General features: G+C 39.5%; 1 protein-coding gene across 2 annotated transcripts in view; it reads right to left on the bottom strand.

The window, feature by feature from the left end:
- The window catches only part of NELL1 (neural EGFL like 1), a 727,165-nt gene that overhangs the window by 574,938 nt on the left and 125,547 nt on the right, over positions 1-26,680 (bottom strand). For both annotated transcript variants that reach the window (XM_045825346.1, XM_045825347.1), the window contains exon 5: positions 13,866-13,962. In XM_045825346.1, the coding sequence (XP_045681302.1) occupies positions 13,866-13,962 (97 nt within the window). The remainder of the gene's footprint in view (positions 1-13,865; positions 13,963-26,680) is intronic.

Here is a 26,680-nt window from a genome sequence, read left to right as displayed (position 1 = left end):
AGCTCCAATTACAGTGTCATCTGATTCCTCAACAGAAACATTTCAGACCAGAAGGGATTGTCATGAAATATTCAAGGTGATGAAAAGCAAGGACCTACAAGCGAGGCTACTTCACCCAGCAAGGCTATCATTTAAAATTGAAGGAGAAATAAGGAAAGTCCATTTGTAAAGGATATCCCACTCATTTATCCTGTAGCAACATAATACAGTACACATCACTTTTGCTTTTTTAAAGTGTGACCCTTGATTTTGTTACATTACAAATTACAAATTGCCTCTCTCACATCTTTCTTTTACCTACTTCCCTCCTCACTTCTCTCCTTTACCACTACAAATCTCTGATGTGCACTTGTGTTTCACACTGGTCAGTGGGTAAGGTCAATGATGTTGACTTAAACGAAACAGAAATGAAAGCTGACAGCTTCTCAGTGCCCATTAATGCAAAAACTCAAACCACTTGTACTTATTTCTAAGGAAAGGTCATGAGGGTCAGCCCACAAAATGGCATGAAGATGTGTTCTTGCCAAATGAATCAAGGTGGAATGTTAATTTATTTGAATGGATATAATTCCATGATGGATTAAAAGAAGGGTGGCAATATACTGTATAAATACCGAATATAACCCAGAGGAGTCTTGACTGTATGTGTGTACACATGTGAAGACATGCATGTGTATATGTTCCAGAGCCTTCCCTGGAACAAGAACCAGAAGGTTTTGCACTGAATTGCCATATGTTCTATTTAGGGCAAGGACATTTGTCAATAAAAGAAGCATTTGTTAAGTGTGTAGTTATTTTTTATAAAACTACAAAAAATGGAGTTTTATACAGCATAAAACTACGAAGTAGCTCTATCAGCTTTTTTTCTCCCAGAAAAATCATCTATGGAGATTTCTATAGATAAAAATTTGCCTTCATGCACTGCAAAAATATGAAATAAGGGATCAAAAGGTAGAATTTCTATTATTTCTCCTTATTTAACTTTATGTGCATCTACACTTTACTATAAAATGCAGCTCTAGCTGGGCATAAGTTAGCTGACCCCACTGGGTCTCATTTATTCAGACCTATGCTTTATTTCAGATGGTTCATCAGAGCAGCGCTTCTCAAACTTCAAGTTTCTTAACAATCACCTTGACTATTTAATATTCTCATTATGGGTCAACCACCAGATTCTCTTTCAGTAGGGTTGGGGATGCCAGGAATCTTCATTTTTAAAAAAATTCTTTAAAATTACTGATATTTAGAAAGAGGGAAAGACTGATTTTGAGAGAGAGAAGAAGGGGGAGGGGGAGAGAGAGAGAGACAGAGGGAGATATCAACATATTGTTCCACTTATTTATGCATTCATTGGTTGCTTCTTGTTTGCGCCATGACCAGGGACTGAACCACAACCTTGGCGTATTGGGATGATGCTATAAGAGATGAGCTGCCCCAGCAGGACAGGAACCTTCATTTCTCAAAGCTGTCCCAAATGACGCTGATGAAAGGTCACTTGGAAAAACTCTGCTCAATTCATTGTTTCTTTGGGAGCAAAAGAGTTTACTCATTAAAAGTTCAGAGTGGTGAAAATAGCATCCAAATTCAATATATGAAGAGTAAAATCTTCCTGATTTGAAGCTGAATGGCAGACAACAGAATTACTAAATTATCAAAACCATGAAGACAAAAATCATATATTTTCATTTCAGGATCCCCGGCAGTTCCTATTGTAATATATTTCACATGGTAGGAACAAAAAGTACCTTAAAGGCATCAAACTCCTGAAAACCATGAACTGCACATTATTGAACAATAACATTTTCAGAGCTGTTAGTCTGTGAAGAACAGGTAGGACATGAGTTGTTAAACTAGGGGTGCACATCGAATTTTAGAGGAGGTTGAGGGAGGACAGTCACGCAGATTTTGAAAAAGCTTCCGAGGTGATCTTGCTGTACTCCCAGCGAGGATGACAGAGGTAAGGCAGCTCACCCGGTCATTTGACCTACAAATGACCCAGGGCTTTAATATTTTAGGTAGCTTTCCTAAAGGACACCTGAATTCTAGGCCATAAACTCCAACACCAGTGTTGAGCCACTACACCATGCATAAGTAATAACATACCATTTGAGACAGTTTGAGAGTTACAGAAGGTAACAAGATGTTACAATGAGGTCCTGTCATCAAAATAAGGTCCTATCTTAATTGCCTTAACTGAAAGATACTACACAACTGTCCATAATGAATTATTTGCATTACATGCTAATACAATGCATACAATACATAATACGATGTATAATACAAAATGCAACGCAATAATACACAATACAATTATATATTTCCAGCCCAGTTTTTGGGGGGCTGGAAAACAGAGACCCTTTTAGGTAGCCTAATATCCCTTCCTCCCCACAATCTTATCTACACTATTAATTTGCTAAAGAACCGTCTTCTCACTGTTAGTACAATGCTAAACCTTAGCCAATCTGAGTAGCTAAATAAATCCCTAATGTGTGGAGCCCAAATTAATAAACTTTTGCTATTAGTACTAACGGAAGGAAGAAAAACGGAATTTCCCTCTTTGTCACACCCACCTGCTGCCACCCTCTACCTCCTGCACTCAGCTCACCAGGCACTAAAAATTAAATTTGCACCAGGCAGGTTGTACATCATGGGTATTTTTCTGGGAGAACTAATGCCCAATTATTTCTATTGTTCAAGAACATTTCTCATTTCACAGTAAGAAATATAGGAAGATGCAATAAAAAAAAGATTAGAAAAATCATGCCATTATTACACTCTTCTGTAAGGAATAACTAAGATTAGGCAAGTCCTTCTAAGATTCAGAGCTTTCTGATACAAATAAAAGCAGCTTTGCCACCCAAAAATGCTAATTCTTTTTTAACGCTCTTATTTCCCTGCAGATCTCTGTTTGCACTGAAGAAAATGGCTGTATTTTTTTTTGTATGCTAAAACACTGAAACAAATCGCTCTGAAAGGGAAAAGGAAAGGGGGTGGGGAGAGTTCCTGCAGGGCATGTAAATATATGGATGAAGATGTGTTCTGTTTATAAACTGGCAAGGACCCAAGCACTGGCAACAGGCTAACAAAAAGTCAGACTCAGAGAAACTCACAAGGAGGATTTTCAAAAGGCAACCAATTATGTATTTCTGCCCTGAAGACAGTTAATAAAATATTCCAGCTTCCATAAAAGCCACGGAAGACATTTGTCGACTTTCATTATGATCAATAAAAACTGTCAGCTCATTAGCATATCATTAGCTGTCCTGCTGTTTCCAAAGTCTTAATGCACAGAAATATTAATCTACACATGTATAAGATTTTCCAGCTCTGCGACTTAGACTTTCTGCATGAAAGGAAATATAAGAATTAGAGATGGGAGGAATCCAATATAGCTGCTTTTTCTATATGCCTATCAACATATGTTTACCATCTGTGGAATGATGGGAGCCAGCTGAGGTAAAAAAAACAACAGCTGTGGTATTACAAAAAAAAATTATAATTCATTTTACTTCCCAGTAACTTCTTCTCCTTAACTGAGCCATTGTTAAGGAGACGGTGATGTCCAGGTAAGGAAAAGGTTTCAGACCCTAATTCACTCAACAGATAGAAAAATAGAGGGAGACAGAGAAATAGAGGGAGACAGAAAGAGAGCCTGGGTCTCTGAAAGGCTTTTCAATGTGACTACTTTCCGAGATCTCAATCATTTAGAAACTGCCCGAAGGCCCAAGCCACTGAAGCATCCTTAACTTGCTGCCTATGTTCGTTCTTCATTTCTTTACCCCCTGAAATAGTAACAGCATAATCAGCTTAGAATGCATCAGAGAGAAATTGAGTGGTAGTCAACCATCTTGACGAAGAAAACCCATGACAATCAGAAGATTCAGATAAGCCTATCACTACTGGCCAGATATTTTCTCAAATGCGTGCGGTTTTGAAGTGAAAAAATCCTCAGCTTCTGTTCTGTGTCTCTGATAGGAATTACCTAACGCTAGAGGCTAACATGCCTGGCACCAGCCTCTGCTCTTCAGTCAGCAGCACTTTCACTGCTTGATCCTTAAGGATCCTCCAGGGCCCAGAACTTAAGGTTGACAAGGAAGGAGTTTTTGCTTTTACTTTGCCTATGAAGCAAAGCGTTAATATTTAAAACGGAGAATAATGCTATTTTAACCTGGAAACAGATAATAAGCATATTTAGTTCTGGAGCAATAAAGCAAGCATGGTTCTTGGACCCAGGAGGCAGCTTTTACAAGATAAATATTAAGAGTCTGAAGATGTGCTGACTCACCTGAGAAGGGCTGCCTTTTTTTTTACAGGGGCATTAAATTGATCGAAATAGTTTCTGTAATGAGACACTGACCTACTTCCCCTAGCCCAGCTGCCTCACTGCACCAAAGGATGGCCGGAAGCGCTGCCAGACATATTGGGTTCTAAGGGGAAGATGAGTTTTGAAAGGTTCCTGCCTTAAGAGCTATTAGACTAGGTTATGCCTGCTGGGGAGCAAAGAGGTTCACCCTGCTCCCAAGGGAGATGGCCTGTGAGGAAATGCCATCCTTCTGATGCTTCTCCCTGGGACAACCAATTCCTGGGGCTGGAGCCCTGGAAAAAGGCAACAGGGTCTGCCTCCACCATGAGACATGCTATAGTTAAGTGAAATGTCACCACCATCTAACACAGTGACTAGCACATGGTAAGCGAGACCCTAAAAAATATTTATTGAATGAAAGTTTGGATGAATGAACGAAGACTGAAATTAAAAAGGCCTAAACTTAAATCCCACTTCCATCACTTAGGCTGGCATGGTGCTTAATCCCTCTGAGTCCCGCTGACTGATGTATGCAATAGGGATAATCATAGCTACTTCATCAGGATTCTCCTAAGGGGTAATGCAATGAACTGAAGCAGTATGTGCAGGGCCACACAAGGTATGGAACACAGAAAGCATTCAGTAATTGCTAGTGCTTTCTTCCACACGCCTACGACCCACCTCTACAGAAATGTGATGGATTTCCCCAGTCTAGGAACACGCTTTGTGCTTTCTGTCTTTATCAGGTACTCGGTGTCTCCAGTACAAGTTTCCTTACATCTTCAGAGAACCACATGTTCACCAAGCTGGAATATGTAACAGGACTAACTATCCTCCCTCTCTTAATTGCAAACTCCCTGCTCAAACAGCAGTCTGCAAAACACAGAACAGGTACCTATTGTTTCTATAGTATAGTGTTAAACATACAGGGAACATTAAATACCTAATAAAAAGGGGGGAAAGATGCATATTACAAACTTACTATGAGCTAGGTCCTTTTAATGTATTCTTATATAATCTGCATTATCATTTTGAAAAATAGCTTTGCCACTTTACAAATAAAACAAATTCATAGCTGTTACATTCATTCATTTTAAGAGTATACTGTCTGCCAACTATGTTCCTGGTACTATTCTAAGCACTTGCTGAAGAGATACAGTTCTGACCAAAGTAAAGCTTACAGTCTAGAGAGAGCTGTCAATAATAAACAAGTAAACACCCACATAAGTATACTCAGGACCAGTAATATAACTTGTAGAGTTTCTTATTCTAAAATTATTGAAAACTTAAAGACAGCACCAGCTCAGGATTACACCAATCACAGAGACTTTGTACAATAAAGACAGCGCCCTGTGGAAAGGCACAGGTCAACTGCCAACGAAGCCCGCCCTGCCTAGCCTTTCAAACTGTAATTAGAGTGATGAAGGAAGTGGAAAAGTTCCCGTGAGAAAGTATGTGGTAGAATGAATGCAAACAGATTGCCCTTCATGTTCCCACATGCCTTGAACTTGACTTCATTCACTTTTCTGTGCCTCAGGCTGGTTAATTTCAACAGTCTTATCTTCAATTTCAATGATTCTGTCTTCAGCCTGACCAAGTTTGATAATAAATTATTCTAGTGAATTTTTTATGTAAGTTGTACTTCTCAGCTGCAGAATATCTGTTTGGCTCCTCTTTATAATTTCTCTCTTTATTGAAATTTGTTCATACACAGTTTTTCTGACTTCCTTGAGTTGTTTTTTTATGGTTTCCTTTAGCTTCCTAAGTACTTTTAATTTTAAAAAATTTTTAAATTTTTATTGTTGTTAATTACAGTTGTCCCCCTTTTCTCCCCATTACTCTCCCCTACACTATCCACGACCACATCCCACATTCAATCCATCTCCACCCCATTATCCTTCTCCATGAGTCCTTTATACATGTTCCTTGATTTGACCCTTCCCCTTCTTTACCCCATTACCCCCCAACCCCCTCCCCTCTGGTCACTGTCAGTTTGTTCTTTATTTCTATATCTCCAATTCTATTTTGCTTGCTTTTTGTTTTGTTGATTAGATTCCACTTATACGTGAGATTATATCATATTTATCTTTTACTTCCTGGCTTACTTCACTTAGCATAATGCTCTCCAGTTTTATCCATACTGTTGCAAAAGGTAGAAGTTCCTTCTTTCTTTCTGCTGCATAGTATTCCATCATGTAAATGTACCACAGTTTTTTGATCCAATCATATACTGATGAGCACTTAGGCTGTTTCCAGCACTTAGCTATTATAAATAATACTGCTATGAACATTGGGGTGCATAGGTTCTTTTGAATTGGTGTTTTAGGATTCTTAGGGTATAATCCCAGCAGTGGAATTGTGGGGTCAAAAGGCAGTTCCATTTTTAGTTTTCTGAGGAAATTCCATACTGTTTTCCACAGTCTGCACCAGTCTACATTCCCACTAACAGTGTACTAGGGATTCCTTTTCTCCACAACCTCACCAGCACTTGTTGCTTGTTGATTTGTTTATCATGGCCATTTTGACCTGTGTGAAGTGGTATCTTATTGTGGTTTTAATTTGCATCTTTCTGATGGCTACTGATGCTGAGCATCTTTTCATATGCCAATGGACCCTCTGTATGGCCTCCTTGGAGAAGTGTCTGTTCAAGTCCTTTGCCCATTTTTGATTGGACTATTTGTCTTCCAGGAGTGAAGTCATGTGAGATCTCTATCTGTTTTGGAGATCAAACCTTTGTCCAAGTTATCACCAGCAAATATATGTTCCCATACGGGTGATTCCCTTTTCATTTTGCTGATGTTTTCTTTAGCCATGCAGAAGTTTTTTTTAATTTGATATAGTCCCATTTGTTTATTCTTTCCTTTATATTCCTTGCTCTAGGGGACATATCGGCAAAAATATTGCTGCATGGAATACCTGAAATTTTCCTGCCTATGTTTTCCTCTAGGACTTTTATGGTGTCACAATTTATATCTAAGTCTTTTATCCACCTTGAGTTTATTTTTGTGTATGGTGAAGTTGTTCATCAAGCTTTCTGAGCACATTTAAGACAGTTATTTTAAAGTCTTTGTCTAGTAAGTCCATTGTCTGGGCTTCTTCTGAGATGGTTTCTGTCCCTTTATTTTGTTCCTTTGAATGGCAATATCTTCCTTTTTGTTTCTTTGTCTTTTGATTTTACTTGAATATGGTAATTGGAATACTGTAGTGACTCTGGAGATCAGATTGTCTCTGTTCCCCCAGGGTTTCCCAACTTTGTTTTTGTTTTACTGTTGAATTCTATAATAGTCCATTTGTTTTATGACCTTCCCAATTATTTTTGCAGAGACTGTAATCCTTGTTATGTCAGGTCACTGGGATGTCTGAAATTGCACTATGGTTTCGGCTATGACTTTTATGGTATCATGACTTATATTTAAGTCCTTTATCCATCTTGAGTCTATTTTCTTATATGGTGTAAGTTGGTGGTCTAGTTTAATTTTTTTGTATATGCTAGTCCAGTTCTCCCAACATCATTTATTGAAGAAACTGTTTTTACTCCATTGTATGCTTGTGCCCCCTTTGTTGAATATTAATTGACCATAAAGACATGTATTTATCTCTGGGCTCTCTATTCTGTTCCAATGAATCCAGGAGCTTGTTCTTTGAAAAGATAAACAAAATTGACAAACCTTAAACCCAGCTCATCAAGATAAAAAGAAAAAGGACCCAAATAAATAAAATCAGAATCAAACAAGAAGAAACAACCAATATCACAGAAATACAAAGGACTGCAAGAAATTACTATGAACAACTATATGCCAAGAAACTCAACAATATAGGAAAAATGGACAAATTTCTGGAAACATACAATCTCCCAAAACTAAATCAAGAAGAAGCAAAAAGCCTGAACACACTGGTAATCAGTGAAACTGAAGCAGTAATCAAAAATTCCCATCACTCGAAAGTCCTGGGCCAGATGGCTTCACAGGCAAATTTTACCAAACATTCAAGAACTAACACCTATCCTTCTCAAATTATTCCAAAAAAATTCAAGAAGAGGGAAGACTCCTAAACTCTTTTTACTAGGCCAGTATTATCCTAATTCCAAAACCAGGTAAAGACACAACAAAAGAAGAAAATTACAAGCCAATATCTCTGATGAACATAGATGCTAAAGTCCTCAACAAAATATTGACAACCCAAAACCAGAAATACATTAAACAGATCATACACCATGATCAAGTGGGATTCATCCCAGGGATGCAACGATGGTATAACATTTGCAAATCAATAAACATAATACATCACATAAACAAAATGAAAGACAAAAATCACATGATCACATCAATAGATGCCAGAAAAGCATTTGACAAAATCCAGCATCCATTTATGATAAAAACACACTCAGCAAAGTGGTAATAGAGTGAGCATACAACATAATAAAAGACATATATGAGAAACCTATTGCCAACATCATACTCAATGGCCAAAAACTAAAAGCATTTCCCTTAAGATCAGGAACAAGACAAGTGTGCCTGCTTTCCACCACTCTTATTCAGCATAGTACTGGAAGTTCTAGTCACAGTGATTACACAAGAAAAAGAAATAAAAGGCAACCAAATTGAAAAGGAGGAAGTAAAATTGTAATTATATACAAATGACATGATAGTGTACATAGAAAAAACTCTATAGTCTCCACCAAAAAACTACTGAACCTGATAAGAGATTTTGGCAGGATACAAAGTCAATATTCAGAAATTGATGGCATTCTTGTACACCAACAATGAGGTATCAGAAAGAGAAACTAAGAAAAAAATCCCATTTATTATAGCAACTAGGGAAATGAGTACCTAGAAATAAATTTAACCAAGGATGTAGAAGACCTGTATTTAGAAAACTACAGAACAATGAAGAAAGACATTGAGGAAGATACAAATAAATGGAAAAATATACTGTGTTCATGGATTGGCAGAATTAACATCATTAAAATGTGCGTATTACCCAAAGCAATCTACAGATTCAATGCAATTCCTATCAAAATACCAGTGGCATATTTCACCAATCTAGAACAAATATTCCAAAAATTTATATGGAACCAAAAAAGACCCTAAATAGCCTCAGCAATCCTGAAAAAGACAAACAAAGTTGGAGGGATCACAGTACCTGATGTTAAATCATACTACAAGGCCACTGTAATCAAGACAGTCTGGTACAGTCATAAAAATAGGTTTATCTTTTCAAATGACTGTATTTTGGTTTTCTTGAGCTTCTCCATTGTATCTTACTTGTAGTGTATCATTATTTTATTAATTTCTGTTCTTATATGTTTATGTTTCCATGCTTCTTCCTTTCTCTGGACTTATTCTGATATTCATCTTCTAACATCTTAAATTGGATACATTAGTCATTAAATTTCTATCTTTTCTGCCTTTGTAGGATATAACTACTTTGAATAGCTTCTCCTATTCTATGGCATGCCCATTTACTCTCTTAGTCATGTATTTTGGAAAAAAACTTCCAAATGTTATTATTCTATTATATCAAACATTCTTTATCATTATTATTTTTATGACTTATTTGAGAAATATTTTTATGACATTGAGATCATAAAGACTTATTTTAATGCTATCTTTTAAAGCTTTACTGGTTTGCCTTTCAGATTCATATCTATAATGCCCTGGAATTGATTTTGTATATAGTGTGAAAGGGAAGTCAAGGTTAGCTGTTTGCCCTTACAGAGATCCAGTTAACCCAGCACCCTATACAGAGAAGGTGATCCTTCCCAGTGATCTGTAACACTGCAATGTACCATATTTTCGGACCATAAGGCGCACTGCAATGTACCATATTTTCAGACCATAAGGCGCACCTCTGCCAAATTTGGGAGGAATAATGGTTGTTAATGCTGCTGTTGAGTTCTGTTTGCATTTACATTGGTGAAGTATTATGTTATTTATGATACTAAATATTTTACCACATTTTTTGCTTCAAAAATTTTTTTCCTATTTTCCTCCTCTAAAACCTAGGTGCATCTTATGGTCTGAAAAATACGGTATATTTTCAGCTTATGTTTTAGGTTTATGCATCTGTAGTATTATTTATCATTATGGGATGAACTTCTTGGCTTTTGCCCAAGATTCCACAGTTTTCTCACATTTGGTTTAGTCTGTTTCTCTTTTTTATCCTCCTTTTTTCCTCTTCAGTATCAACATTTATGAATCCTTACTTTAATTGTTTCTATAAGTAATATATATATATCAGAATTTGAGTTTTATGAATCCAATATAATACTCTGATTTTTAAGCACTGAGTAAATATTACTTAAATTTGAAAATAAATATTATGAAATGGAATTACATCTGTTGTATTATAGTAAAGATTTTTTTTTCTTCTTGACTTAATTGAGGTTGATAGTACTTTTTCAGAAATCCCTTCATTATCTCATACTTCAATTTGGAAGTTAAACACTATTATTATTTCAGTGTTGGTTTATATTTTTAACATGCAAACTTAGAGTCTAAGATTTATCAATTTCTGTATTCATTTTCTGACCAATACAAGGCCTTAAAACACTTTATATCAGATCATCCTCTATTATCATTTTATTGTTATCTAATATTTATTTCTATTTTTTGAAAACTAGACAATGTTATTATTATTATTTAGCCAAACAATGATTATTCAGTTTTGTGCATGCTCTCAACAATTTATTTGCCAATTCTCCTTGCACTATATGTCTTTCTTCTCTAATGAAGATCTACTGGTCATAAGCTGAGAGTATTGTTTCTGTGTAAATTCTTTATTTTGCACTCATTCTCAAATGATAATTAACCTGGACATATGCACTACATTGGGTAGTTATTTTCTCTCAAAACTTTGAAAACATTTTTTTAATATTTGGGCTTTTTTGCTTTTACTGTTTAAAAGCCAGCTTTTCAATCTTTGTTGTTCTTTTGTGGAAAAATGCATTTTCTCACTGGCTACTTTTAAGATATTCTCTGTGTCTTTGGGATTCAGCTATTCCACTAATACAGCTAGGCATGGCTGTCTTTCTACTTATCCTGATTTGTGTTAATAGAGTGTTAAAGTGGTCACAAATTCTTCTCCTCCTTGCATCCATATCCTTGCAATGCAATATTCCAAAGTGGCTCTTCAAGAGATGGAGTCTATTTCTTTACCCCTTGACTCTGCATTTGGTCATATGACTTCCTTTGGGTAGTAAATTATTAGCAAATGTGATCAAGCAAACAGCCTTGAAAAGCACTAGTTCATCCTCTCTGGTTATACTTAGAATCTCAAGACTGCCAGGTGGATGATCCCGAGCTAAACTGGCAGAGAATGATAGACCAACTGGAAGAGAACTGAGGTACACCAGACAACAGCCAGCATACCACCAGAGATGTAAGGAGGCTATCTTAGATCACCCTGCCACCTGCTGACCTGTCCACTGACTAAAGACACATGAGACAGCCCAGCAGAGATCAGCATAGCCAGGCTAGGCCAATAAGTCAAACCCATCCAATCAACCAAAAGAACTGTGAACTAATTAAAATGGCTATTGTTTAAGAAGCCCTTATACCAACACCAGATAAGAACACTACAAGAAAACTACAGGACAATAATCCTGATAAGTATAGATGCAAAACTTCTGAACAAAAAATGAGCAAACTTAATTCAAAAGTACTTTAAAGGATCACACACCACAATTAAGGCAGATTTATTTCTGATACTCAAGAATAGTTCAACATATGCCAACCAATGAATGTGATACACAGCAATAGCACAAAAGATAAAAATCATATGATCATCTCAATAGATGCAGAAATAGCACCTGACAAAACCCAGCATGTTCTAATTGATAAAAATACTAAAAAAATTGGGCACACAAGCAACATACTTCAACATAATAAAGGCCACATATGACAAGCCCACAGCTAACATCATACTTAGTGGTGAAAACCTGGAAGCTTTCCTCTAAGATCAAGAAAAAGACAGGTGCCCACTCTGATACACCTATTCAACATAGTAGTAGAAGTCCTATGCAATAAAAAGAAACAAAAGTCATTCAAATTGGAAAGAAATAAAATTGTGTTGTTTGCAGATGATATATTATAGAAAATCCTAAAGATTCCATTTAAAAACTTTAGAACTGATCAATGAATTTAGTGGAAATTGCAAAACACAAAACCAAATACAAAAATCAATTTTGTTTCTCTACACTAAAAATAAAATATGTACAAAAGAAATAAAGAAAATAGACCCAGCTACAATAGTATCAAAAACAATAAAATTCTTAGGAATACATTTAACCACAAAGGTAAATGGTGTGTATGCTGAAAACTACAAAACTTTGTGTTTCTCAAGTTTTTTATCAAACAAATGGAAAGATATCCCATGTTCATGGCACAAAATATTAATATTGTTCTAGACTAAATATCTAGTCTACCATATTGCCAGAAATAAAATCCTGCCATTCTACTGAAGAACAAGACTATCTTTTTTGTATTTATTCATTTATTTATTTTTAGAGACAAAGAAGGAGAGGGAGAAAGAGAGGAAGAGAAACATCAATGTGTGGTTGCCTCTCATGTGACCCCTACTAGGGACCTGACCTGAAACCCAGGCATGTGCCCTGACTGGGAATTGAACCGGCAATACTTTAGTTTGCAGCCAATGCTCAATTCACTGAGCTACACCAGCCAGGGCTGCAGAACAAGACTACCTTAAAATTTCATGTTTTTAACTTCTTCATTTTATCACTGTATCCTCATGTTCCTATAAAATACCATAATACAGTTATTGTACTGTCTTCTTTATAAACAAGAAAACCAAAGCTCCTAGAAACTGATATTTGTTTCCTATTGTATATCTAATCATACTCAGGAAATGATATAATATATATTCTGCGAATGAAAACCAATTTAAAAGTTACCTTAAGAATTAGGGTAATGAGCCCTGGCTGGCGTAGCTCAGTGGATTGAGCACGGGCTGCGAACCAAAGTGTCTTAGGTTCAATTCCCAGCCAGGGTACATGCCTGGGTTACAGGCCATAACCCCCAGCAACTGCACATTGATATTTCTCTCTCTCTCTCTATCTCCCTCCCTTCCCTCTCTAAAAATAAATAAATAAAATTTTTAAAAAAAAAGAATTAAGGTAATAAGAAACACCCTGGCTGGTGTGGTTCAGTGGATTGAGTGCCAGCCCACCAACCAAAGGGTCGCAGGTTCGATTTCCAGTCAGGGTACATGCCTGGGTTTCAGGCCAGGTCCCCAGTGGGGGGCACACAAGAGGCAACCACACATTAATGTTTCTCCTCCCTCTCTTCCCCTTTCTCTAAAAATAAATAGAAAAAATCTTTAAAAATAAAACATAAAAAAACAGATTAATGTAATGAGAAACATTTTAAGGATCATCCACATTCTGTCACATTCATGCCTGATACCAGAGTGAATTGTGTGGCCTTGGGCAAGTCACTTTACTCTCAGCCTCGCAGAGAGTTTCAAAACACCCCCTTCATAAAATTATGAAGATTTAAAGATTTAACTCATGTCAAACACATAAAAAGTGGAAAGTAGTCCTTACTTTGAATAAGCCATGCTTTGGATTGCGCTGACCAAGCCATAAATTGCTTCCTGGGGGAAGGTTGGTCTCAGGAGGGTCTATGACACGTTCATAAATCCTGTAGGGGCAAGGAACACAGTTACTATTAGGGAGGCTCGAAGCAGAACCAAAACCTGCACATGCTGTTTGAAGTACTCAGGGCTATAGCTTCTGCTATAGAGACATGGAGCCAATACATGGCAGGTAGGTACATGAATGTAGAAATCTGTGTCTTGACAACCCTTGGTGTTGTTTCGAAACCTCAGGAGTTCCCTGGGTGACATTCAAAACTGGCTCCCATACACAGAGGGCAAGGAGAGACTTAAGGAAGAGGCAGACCACTCAAGATTGGTAGGTGGCAGTTTGCATTAGCAAGAGAACTTCCACAGGACACTTGTCTTGGGTGGGCACAAAAGGAGATGTTTGTACCCACCCACCAGAATCTTAAGTTCACACTGAGGCCTGAATGGGTTCTGACAGGTATACAGTCCATATGGTTTTAATAACAAAGTACTCTCTCAAGGCTCCATCCTTAAGTGGCTCCTAGTGTGGGACTGGGGGATGGGATGCACATTCCCAGGATGGGTGATGGAGTGAGGAGCCTCCAGTTGCCCAAGGCCAGCTTGCAGGTCAGCCAGAGGTCAAGTCCTCTCAATGACCTCTTTCAACACTTGGATACATTATCTGGGCCCCTCATGGCTTTCTATCTTTATCCTTTGTCAGGGTAGGAAGGCAGAGGGTAACAGGAGTGCCTACTCTGAGCAGTGACCACTCCACAAACTCTGTGAGGAAAGTAGTTTTATCCATATGACAGGTGAGAAAGCTGAGGTTCAGGGGATATAAATCAGTCAATCAGAGAGCAGTAGAGCTGAACTTAGAACCTCAGATGCCTGGTTCCAAAGCCCATGCACTCTGCCTCACACAACCTCTACCTGGCTCAGTTTATTTAGCTGCTACTCATGTCTACAGTAACCTGCTCTAGCCCTCCAAGCACGTGAGTAGCAGCTGCCCACGTGGCAATATGCTTAGTCTACAAAATCAAACTTCTAAAGTCATCATTTAATCAATAAATACTTATTGAGCACATTGTATGGTCTGAGCTCTACATGAATCAACAAGAGATATAGCAATTAAACATATAAAGTCCTGCCCTCATAAAACAAAAAAAGACAAAATTCTGCACATAAACAAAATCTTCATGTATCTTCACATATGATACGATATATGAAGACATATAACCAGAGGAGACAACAGCCCCAGGACCTTTGAAAGTACCTGCTGAACAACTGAGTTATTTCAGCTGTCCTGACTCAGCATGTCCCAGGTAGTCAGTCACAAATATTCAGACCTGTGCTCTCTCTAGATCTAGTCCCTGCAACCACCAGCCGACCACAGGCCCTCACCCCACCGCTGGCATGTACACTGGAGTGCTGAGGAAAGGAAAGATGAGCTTGCCTACACAACAACTAAACTTGTCCTTGGATGCTCAGAAGATTCTGGGTAGAAAAGACAGAGTGATCGATTCCCTGTGATCGATTCAGTGCATCATAAGGGCCCTGCCCATTCCTTGTATTCTCTAGTTCCTGCTCAGAACAGCCACAGGACTCGACATCTTCCGGTAGGTCCACAGGTCTCACCACTAATCAGTCCTCCTGGCTGAGCGGGAGCTGGCCAACCCTGCCAGGAGGTGACATATGCCTCCAGGTGCTCTCAGAAGGAAAGTGTGGAAAAACTGAAAGACTGCCCAGTTGTGCCAAGGCAAGTGAATGACTGCAGGACTCTTCCAATAGGAAACTGTCACGCCGCAGCCTTGCATCTGAGCTGCACCATCCATCACTCCCCTACTCCCCACAGGAAACATGCTGCCTCCTAAATATCCATGCAAGGTATTCAACTGGCAAGGCTCTAAATGTATCAGGTGCTTCTTTATTAATTGTCTTTCCATTCATTATAAATGGAGGGTCAAGATATAAGCAAAGAAAAATAAGTTTCCTGTAAAAACACAGGCAGTGTTCCCTCCACAGGAATTCAACAAATTTTTGTCTGTTAGAGTGAACCATTTCAAATTAAACAGTCTGTCAAAACTGCTTTAAAACCAGAACGTGCTATAAACTTTTTAAAAAGTTTTTTCCTAAAATTAGGAAAAAGACAAATTTACAACATAAGAGAAATGCATAAGTTCCAACAGATCAGCTTGATAAAATTTACTACAGTCATTAAGAGTAATAAATATGCAGGTTGTGAAATATGGTAGAGCATACTGAATAATTTTCACTGGAGGAAAGTAGAATGCAAAATTATTTATGGACTATGGAGATAACGATGGGAAAATTATGTCCCATGCCGGTGAATTTCAGAGGAGGCCAGAGACAAACAGAAATCCCTGTGCTCGGGTGAGGGGCAGAAGTCCTTGCATCAGGTGGTTTTTACTAAGGGGTTGAAAATGTTGTCCACTATTCATCTTAACCTTCATTTTATAATATTTGCATCTGTCAGTGTGAGAGGACCTTTCAATTCAGGCACTTTCTGGTTTTCCATATCTGAGAGCATGAGCTCCACTGACAGAGCGGGCCCTTCATTGATGTTTCTCAAGTGCACAAATGAAAGAACCATCAAAAAGATCAACTTCCTGGCCTGCCATATCATCCACGACCACAGTAACCACTTGTGACTTGGAGACAGTTGAGGATGCAAATGTCTGAGGCACACCCACCATCAGCTAAGGCAGGAAAGGGGCCCACAGGCCCCGTGTTACAGGGGCGGGGTAATGGCCAGTGCTGCAGTTCCCATAAGGAGACCTTCCTAACTCTCCCCCACACCACCCCCCAAGAAAATTCCGGTGGCGGCTGCCTTCCTGGCAGTCTAGCCAGTTCGCTCCAAGTCTTCACCAGGGAAACACGTGCAGCAAGCACAGTCCACAAACTAGACACAGATAAGCAAAACGAGGAGTGCTTAAACACAGAGCACAAAAAATATATGTATAAAAGCCCACGCAGGAAATCTAATGATGAGGCAGTATCAGACAAACCCAATCTGAGAGACGTTTCACCAACTAGCTGCTGGTGCTCTTTAAAATGTCAGTGTCATGAAAAATAAAGACAGACTGAGAAACAGTTGCAGATTAAGAGAGACCAAAGGGACATAAAAATTATAGATAAGACAGGTTCTTGGATTGAATCCTGGCGCAGGAAAAAACGATCCCACAAAGGGAATCAGTGAGAAAATCAGTGAGATTTGACCAAGAACAGTAGATGACATAACAGTATTGCACTGATGCTCGACTTCCTGATTCTGAGAAGTGGGTGGTGTGTGTTTAAGAAAAGGTCTTGTTCTTAGGACATGCACGCTACAATACTTGGCGTTGAGGGGTCGTCCTGTTTGCAGCTTACTCTCAAAGGGCTCAAAATAACAATGGTGTATATGTAAGTACCTATATATGTAAACATGCACTGTCTTTTGGAAAGAGAGAGAAAAAGCAGAACCTGACAAAGAGTAGAGGGTTGTTTTTATACCATTCCTAAAACACATCTGAAAAATCAAAATGTTAAAGTAAAAAGTTTTAAGTATAAAGTAAAAAGCAAAAGGGTCTATAAAGTAAATATACACACATGCAAAATGATTTTATATCAATTAGCCAAAGATGCAAATTTAAAGTCTTGTGTAAAGTATATACTGCTGTCTTCCTAAGGGAATGGGAATGGTGAAGGCGGTGGGGGGATGAGTGAAGGAAGGAATGAAAGACACGAGAAAGGATAACTGCACAGAGTAATGCTGATAACATATCATAAACCAAGAAATAGGATTATCACATTTCTACCTGTACCCCTGTACCAGCATGCCAGAGAAATACCATCAGAACTCTTGGGAAAAGGCTTCTGAACCTTAGGGTACAGTTTAGGTGGACAGGCTCATGCAATAGGCAGATAGGGCACAGCAGTCTGTCAGTTAAAGTTAGTGTCACCCAAGCCAAGTGAAACAACAGTCAAAGCTCCTATAGTGAACTCCTGGGTTTCCAGTGTGGGCAGGAAAGAGAACCTTGTGATTACATCAATAATCCGTCTACAATGTGTGTGACACGGTGCTGCCTATGGAGATACACACAGGCCAAACCAATACGGCCAAGTCCTTGCCCTCCGGTCAAGTGCCTGAGACAGACAACATGCATGCGTCCACGCTATAGTTGAGTTCAGTAAGTGCTATGACCTATGGGGCAGAGGGGAAAGAAACCAGAATTCTGTCTGCCATAGTCAGAGGAGACTTTCCAAAAAAGGGGACGAGACAGCTGAGTGTGGAATAAAGACTGAAGTGAGGCTGACACTCAGTCACAACAACAAGCACCTACACAGCACTTAGTGTGTGCCCAACACTGTCCTGCGGGCTTTCCATGTATCAATTCACCTCATCCTCACTCCACCACCCTCAGAGAGTGTTCTGGCTGTGGTTAAGCTGCTTGTGAATGGCAGAGCTGCAATTTGAACCCAGACCCCCAAATCTATGCTACTCACTGAGATCCATTAAAGTGCCTTTATTCATCAGGAAGGAAAAGGGGAAACAAGTCGATGTGCCCAAGTGCATGGCCGAGGCTGGTTAGCTCTCCCAGAGCCCACTTTCTCTTCCTGCTGCCTCACAGCTGGGCTATATTCCCAGACTCCTCCACAGCTAAGCACGGCCACAAAATGGAAGACAAAGACGTGTGCACCACTCCTAGGCCTGCCCCTTCCCCAAAAACATCTCCCTCAAGCATCTTTCACATGCTCTCTCACTTCCTCTCTTCTGGTTGACTAGAGGAGAATGAGGGCAACGAGGTGGGCAAAGCCCCAGGCAGAGGGTCCCGAGCCCCTAAGTAATGATTGGAAGGTCACCTGTCCACTAGACACACCCTGAGAGACACTATGTAAGCAAGAAATAAAATTCTGTGCTGAGATAAGAGAGATTTTCTGTACTTGTGACTAGTAGTAGGCACCCTAACAAATGTACCTCCTGAAAAATACAAAAGTGACCTGTTGTATTTCCATGCCCCAAAAGCCAAGAGACATCAGAGATAGTGTGGTGCAGCAAAGAGCTGTGATAAAACAGATTTGCGTTCATGTTCCAGTTCTGCAATACTAACCAAGTTATTCCTGTGCACCTCAGTTTCCTCATTTAAAAAATGGGGACATTACTGCTGACTGCATGGGTGGTGTTGAGGCTTAAATGAAACACCCTTGGAATAGAGTGGGTGCTGCCATTCTGTAATACTCATGGATGCCCGAGAACACAGGGCCACACAGGCCACGTGGCCCAGTCCAGGCCTCTGGCTGCAGCTCACTCCAAAGGAATCCACTGAGATGCGACAATCAGCAAATTGGATGCCTGCTTGTTCTTTGGGACACAGTTCAAAGGAATGATGTCACTGTCAAATGCAGTGTGTTTAAGAGTGTGAGACTTCATTGTTAAAAATCCAAGAATGTGGTGTATATTTTGTTAAAAGCTTCTACCACTTGGACAATGTTTAAGCCCTAAGTTTCCTTTCATCTTCCACAACTTTAAAAGCTAGAACGAGTGAATATGCAAAGGAAATATATGGAATTAACAGCACTAATTTCTGTCACTGTTTAACCTGATTAGCTATGGAGCAAACTGACAATCTATTTAGATACTAAGCTTAGATTAAAAACAACATTGGGGAAACAAAGCATATTTTATATGACATTCTAAAAATTCCAGTATTTTTATTATTTTAGTTTTAAAATGTTATTCATTAGCTTCTTTTAATTCTTTCCAGTCCTAATTCTGAGTAAATTACTCAAAATATTTTTTTAAATTTGTTATCTTATTTTTATTTTTTATGCCAATACAGTTGTTTCCACTTTTCCTCCCTCTTCCTGCTCCCACCCACACCCACTTTCTCCCCTTCCCAAGCCAATTCCCATATTGTTGTCCATGTTCATGGGTTGTGCATAAATGTTCTTTGGTTAAAAATTCACCATCTTTCAACCCGTTCCCTCTCATTTCCAGCAGCTGTCAGTCTATTTAATGCATCTAAATTCTAAGCAAATGCACTATTTAATATCTGTTATATCCTTCCAAAATACATAATTCTTTGACATTTACGAAAGTTTGACTTTTGTTGAAAGTTCATCATAAACACATAAGATTGGAGAAGGGCTCAGGAAAAAAGAAATGGTAGCAGAAATAATGTATAATTTATTAGACTGTGGGCTTAGACACACAATCACCAAACCAACAACCAAAAATACACTTCTTTTATAAGAGTAAAACACAACAGGACAATGCACCTAACACTGTCTCCCAGTCTAGTACTAGGTGCTTTCCCGGTCCACTTGGGACCAGAAGTGGGTTTAGCCAATCCACACACAAAGGTCCTGGGAAAACAGAACAGGTCAGCAGTGAGCAGAGGCCTTCACTCAAAGTTCTTATTTCAGACTGTCCTTAACACATCTTTTACATAATATTTTTATATATCCTGACTGCCCTACATGCTGGTTCTTCGCAGCTCTCTGAGACCCTCCCCACGTGTATGACCCATTTAGATACACTCTCCAGGGCTTCATGCATATGGCCCTGAACCCGCACACTATCCACTGGAGTCTAACATTCTGGTCCTGGCTGGGCCTGCTTTCCCAGACTTCCCTGCCAAGGAAGGAGGAATTGGTCAGCATGTCCACCCTCCAGGTGTGCCTGCACTTCCTGACTGCTGCAGCCACTGAGTATCTTCGGAGTGTGGAAGAACAAAAACACTCAGAGCAACAATACCACACCTGCTCAAGTGTCTCCTGTGCTGAGACCTTCCCAGACCCTCCTAGATAAAGTAGCTCCTAACCACTCATCACTTAGCTTGCTTTACCCTTAGCAAAGCAAATGACTCTCCAGCATTATCTGAGCTCTATCCTAATTGTCTGCTCCTAGCAGACTATAAACATCTTGAAAGCAGGGCTCTTGCCTAACTTTTTCATGTGAGTATCTCGAATATCTAGAATGGTGCCTAGTCAAAGTAGGTGACTACTCCATAGATTAGCTGATTGATGGATGGATTGAATGATTGAAATTCCCTGATACTACCTTTTTCTGAGAGGGCTCTAGTCAGACAGTTTTACAAGCCCTAAAGTATGGTGGGAAAGAATTTATGACAAGTAGTTTGCAAAACCGAATAATACAGGCTGAGAAATCAGGTAGTCAAACTTAACACTTTATGCAGATGATCACGAGGAAAATGTAGCCAATGAAAATCAGTGAAATGCATGGTCCTTTTTAAGTGTCTTCCTCCATGGTCCCCCATTCATGAGGTTTACACAGAAAGCCCAAAAAAAGGAGCACAATGAACCCCATGCACTGTTTTCCACCCAGGAAAAGAGAGAGGGCAGCAATTTGCCTCTGCCAGGCAGACCACTCACTAACAGGAAAGCCACGGGTGTATTTCAGAAAGAGCAAGAAAATAGTCGGCGGCTTGAAAATTAATTAGATTAAGCACAGTCCTTTTGACAAGCACACAATTTACTGCTTAAGTTGATTGCATTCTAATCAACCTCAATTTATCACATTCCCATGGGTTATCTAATACAAATAGTGTAGTTATTCCACAGCCATCTAAAATCTACACTTTCTTTTGGCTAAAGAAAACCTAATTTCCACTTCATCACATTTCTAAGCCTTTTGCACTAAAAGGTGCTGCCTATTAAGGGGGATTAGGAGAATTATGGGAATTTTGCATGCCATTAGTATCTAGTGTTATTTTAAAGTGGAAGCATCTCATTTCTAATACAATATCATGCAAAGTTAAACCTCCAGTCAAATATAAAAACTGCTTGAGAGGAACTAACAATGCAAAGAGTAGCTGCCATGCCCCTTGTAAAAGTCAGTCACTGAATCAGGGCTCACGTGAGGAATTTTCTTCCCAAGGTACAACCTCCCTTTATTCTCAACATTGGTGAAAAATGCCCTCCCTAGCAAGTGTCCCGTCTGCTTAAAAGCCAGTCAATAGTCTACAAAGAACTCGATTTTCTGTTAAGAGATAAAACCTTCGGAGTGCAACACAAAGCAAATGCAGTGATTCAACAACACTCCTTATGGAGGAATATTGGATTTTTATTTACCTGGATGAAGAAAGGCCTCTGAAGGGATGCCATGGTACCTTTCCCAATTACACAGAAGAATGAATTTCCAATGGGAACCATGTGAATCGACATGTCTTATGTTGCTGTTCAATAAGACAACATAAAGCCCAAATGAGATGCTAAATGAAGAGGTTTATCTTGGGCTTTTGCTAAAGCTGAAGAAAAGTGTTCACATTCTCCCTGAAGAGGAAAGTTGTAGTGACCTCCCTTAGCTAGACACAGCCCCATCCTCTGCCTTTTAGCCGGCACTAGTGAATATCAAGGTGCTTCTTGGAGCACATTCTCTAAACAGAGCACAAGGCAATGGCCACGCTGTTTCCCCTCACTCACATGTTGGTGGGTGATCTTGCACATGAGCCTTATGATAAAAGGGGTATAAGGCAACCTTCCCCCTTTGGGCTTCATAGATGTGAGAATAACAAAGTTCCTGATCTCCACTAGAAGCACAGGAGACACGTATGGTGTCATTAGCATTATGCCTGGCCCCGACATGTATTGAGTATTCATTCCATGGAAATCTACAACATGGTTCCTCAAAGCTTACTTTACTCACTGTGACAGCAGCATTGGCAACTGTGTACAATGATGTACAACCTATTGGATTTCCACGTCAACTGCCTGGCTGTTGTTAGTTACATGCAAATGTAGAATACACATCACACAGGCCTTGTACCACAAGGACATGAAAGGAATCCCCCCAAAGGAGAACTCTGCAGTCCCCTCCCACCAGTCTGTTTAACAAAACCAGACGACACTCAGCAAAGGACCAGATTTAAAAATGCACCTCTGGCGCTGCACAAGAGAAAACAGACTAATTGGGCAGAAGGACTACAGGGATAAATGCAGTATACCCCCAGCATGTAAGAACTGAATTCCAGCCTAAATCCAGGCAGAGGGAGGGCAATGACAGGGCTTATAAGGTTTCCAACCTGTTCCTTAGCAGCAGGCTGCGGAGTCCATACAAATGCAAACAAAAAAAGAGAAGGTAAAGTTGAAATCTGTGGGAAGATTCTCTTATAGTGGTAACTGCAGCAGAGTTTGAATGGGATTAGCAAATACTGCTGCCAGGACAGGATGCGAACACCCTCCATAGAGAGAAGAGGTCTTCCCAGGGAAGATCAAGGCCAGATGTGAGCTGCTTCTTCCCCTTAGAAAACACTTGTCAAACTTTGCTTTTCTTTGCCTAGCAATTTCTACTATGTCCTTTTTCTCTCATCTGGATCTGGATAACAAGTGCACTGCCCCTTCTTAGCCATATTTTATGCCCCTAATATCTCCCTTCCATTACCTCTTACCATCTCTTACTCTCTGCCAAAAGTTTATGATTCAGGTGTCATCCCAAGGTGATGCTGATTTACTAGGACCAAACAACAGGCTCATATCTGTCCTTTAACATTGTTACCTATGATCTGGCAGTATAATAGCAAACATGCTTATTGAATCTGCAGGAAAAATCAAAGTTGGTGTAACTGTTTCGGTAATAACAAATTTCAGATAATACCATTAGAATTAAGAGAGACATTAATAGACAGGAGTTAAAGCCAAATCAGATAAAGTAAACATGTCAAAAAGAAAGGCCCCATGCTCAGGAACAATGCTTCTCAAAGACAGAATGTGAGATCTAAGGCTAAACAGAAATACATATTGAAAAAAACACCTAGCTCTTTTTAAAAATATTTTATTTATTTATTTTGAGAGAGAGGGGAAGGAAGGGAGAAAGAGAGGGAGAGAAGTATTGATGTGCTAGAGAAACATCAATCAACTGATGTTTCCTCTTACACACCCATAACTGAGAACCTGGCCCACAACCCAGGGGTGTGCCCTGACCAAGAATCGAACCAGCGACCTTTCAGTTTGCAGGCAAGACAATGCCCAAACCACTTAGCCACTCCAGTCAGGACAATACCTACCCATTTTGATCAACACTGAGCTAAGATGAAGCTGTCAAAAAGGATGTTGTGATCTTAAGCTGCATCGTGAGAAGATAATTATCTCATTCCGATCTGAGTCAGTCTGCCCAGACTAGTTGTAGGAACTTCTCAGGTGGCAAACAGACATTAGAAAGAACCAAAGAAGACTGTGAGGGCCTTGTGAGTCAAAGCAAATGATGAATGGTTGAAAGAACACAGAATATTGAGTTTGAAGAAGATTAAGAATGACATGATGAAGTCTTCAAATATTTGAAAAATTGTCAGATGGAAGAAGGATTGCACTGGCTCTATGTAGCTAAGGAGGGAAAATGTATACCAACAAAGTGAAAGCTACAAGGTGGAACTTTTGGCTCAAGACAAGAATGTTCAAGCAGTCATAAAACACAGAGAAAAAGAACAGCCTTGGGAGGCAGTGAACTTCCAGTCTCTGAAGGGTGTCCTGGCAGATGAGAGAGATCATTTGGCAAAGACAGCAAACCCTGAATTCAAGGAGACAGAGAAAGACTGACTGCCTTGAGTGAGTACCTACTATATGCCAGAAGTTTACATATTTTATAATCCTTGAAATAAAACTAAAAGGCAGACCTTGTTGATAGATGTTCACAAAGGCTAAGTGACTTGCCTGATACCAGCCAGTAAACTGGTGAAGCCTAAGTTCAAATCCACATGTAAATTTCTGCCCTGCCATATTGCCTCTTAATCTTCTATTGACTCAGCTCTTTAAAAGTCCAGTATTCAACCAGTGTGATACACAAACAGCATGGAAGATACAGAAAGATCACTGAACTAGCATCAGAAAACCTGTTTGTGTCTTACCTTTACTGCTTACACTTAGGGCACTTTACTGAACCTCTCCAGGCCCTCGGTTTCTTCATTTATAAACATTCAATAATAATACCTACTGTACAGGTTTTTGATGAACATATAAAACAGATAATCTATATAAAGATACACTGTGAATTCTAAAATGCTTTTTTGAAAGTGGAACATTATTTAAGTTATTAGGTAAGATCAATGCTCTTAACTTCACAGAACAATGTAAAAGTTATTTTAATTTGAAGTATTTTCAGAAAAAAAATACCAGATGACTCCTCTCAGACACTTGGCTCAAGGGATTACAAAATAGTATCCGTGTCAGCTTTATCATTTCTATAAAACAGGTGCTTAGGGGCAGCAATCTGATAGGAAGGGGAGGAGAGTGAGAGCCTAAGTCACTTCCCAGGTGTGACCACTGATGGCACATTGAAGCCACAGACATTGGTTCCATTTTTCCTAGGAGTTCACACAAAACGCTCTTTTAACTAATGGCAACTGGCTGCCTCCAAAATATTTGCTGAAACTCGTGAGTGGGTGATAATTTAGTGTAAGCCATTTTATTTTTCATCCAGAGGAAGGCTTTTTTACTTACACATTACAGTAAGTCAAAAAGACTGCAGCTCATAGAAAGCACACACTTAAGATATTCAAGACTTTCAGGGTTGGAAAGGACATCGGAGGTCTTCTGATCCAACCACCATCTGCTACTTGTTCTATTAATGTTAAACATCCAAAAGCCATCTGTCATGCATAGAGCATATGTGACATCTTCATGTAATGGTTTAAAGCTTCCCAGAGCAAATGGATGTCTCCCCAAAGGCCCACTGATTGCCATTTCCTAACAACCCATGTGAAATACGTCAGCATCTAGCAGGTATGGTAAGGTACAAGGGGAATATTTTTCCCTCCCCATCCAGAGCTGATGCAACCACAGAGCAACCCCACACAAAACACTGGCATCTCCAAGGTTCATGGAGGCATTTGTATTCTGTGAACTTTTTACATTTTCAGGACCTTGGAAAGCACCAATAAGGGCCATTGGCAGTTCCCTAGCCTGGCTGTATTACTGCCTAGTAAGCTTTTCAAAAATACAGATTTCTAGGCCTCTCATCACATCGGATTACAGGTGCCAGCCTGGCCCCACTGCAGAAAAGATTCTCTCTGATGGAGTCCTTACTTGACACTGGCGGCCCTCAAGCTGCAAAGTCAGGCTTGACTGGGAGCCCCTGCCCCAGCCACTCCATTCCAGGTGAGCTAGCTGACTAGCAGATAGAGGAAGCAGCTGCAGCTCAGCATCACCAAGGGAGAGAGGCCTAGGGAACACACTCTTTTCTGTGGGGCTGTTTCTAGAGATTATTCTGTTTAAATTTTAAAAAGAGAGAAAGGAATATAAAGAAAGCTCCTTAAGCATCCTAGATTTGGGGGGCATATAAAGAAGTACAAAGGTTCTCCTTACTATTCTGAATTAGTAGCTGTTTTATAGAGAAAGGAAAGAAGGAAGGGAGGGAAGTGAGGAAAGAAAGGAGGGAGGGAGGAAGGAAGTTTGGTTGTACAGTTGGTTGGATGGATGAATGGACAGACAGATGGATAATATACACAGGCACTTATAAATTTATTTTGTCAAGAACAATATTATATCACTGGTCCTCTCAAGCCTGCATTATAGTATAGCTGAACCACAGCAAACAAGTAAACAAATAACTATAATTTCAAAGAGTGGCAAATGCTATGAAGAAATACGAATTAGGTAAACTAGGTATCTCCATCTGCCCCTTCCAGATATACCCTTCACCCCTCTTTGTCTCACTTTGTGCCAAAGAAGACTGACAGGTTCCCTCTCTTTTAGGTCCCATTTGGTTTTCATCCAGCAAGAAATGCCAGCAAAAGGGCACAAAGGGCCTGAGCCTGTTGGGGCAATTACTGTGTAAAGGACTTA

This window comes from Phyllostomus hastatus, unplaced genomic scaffold (genome assembly GCF_019186645.2).
Source record: "Phyllostomus hastatus isolate PE091 unplaced genomic scaffold, TTU_PhHast_1.1 phas_scaffold_585, whole genome shotgun sequence".
In the NCBI taxonomy this organism is placed as follows: Eukaryota; Metazoa; Chordata; class Mammalia; order Chiroptera; family Phyllostomidae; genus Phyllostomus; species Phyllostomus hastatus.
The sequence above is the reverse complement of the archived record's forward strand: the minus strand, read 5'-3'. Positions and strand labels throughout refer to the sequence as shown.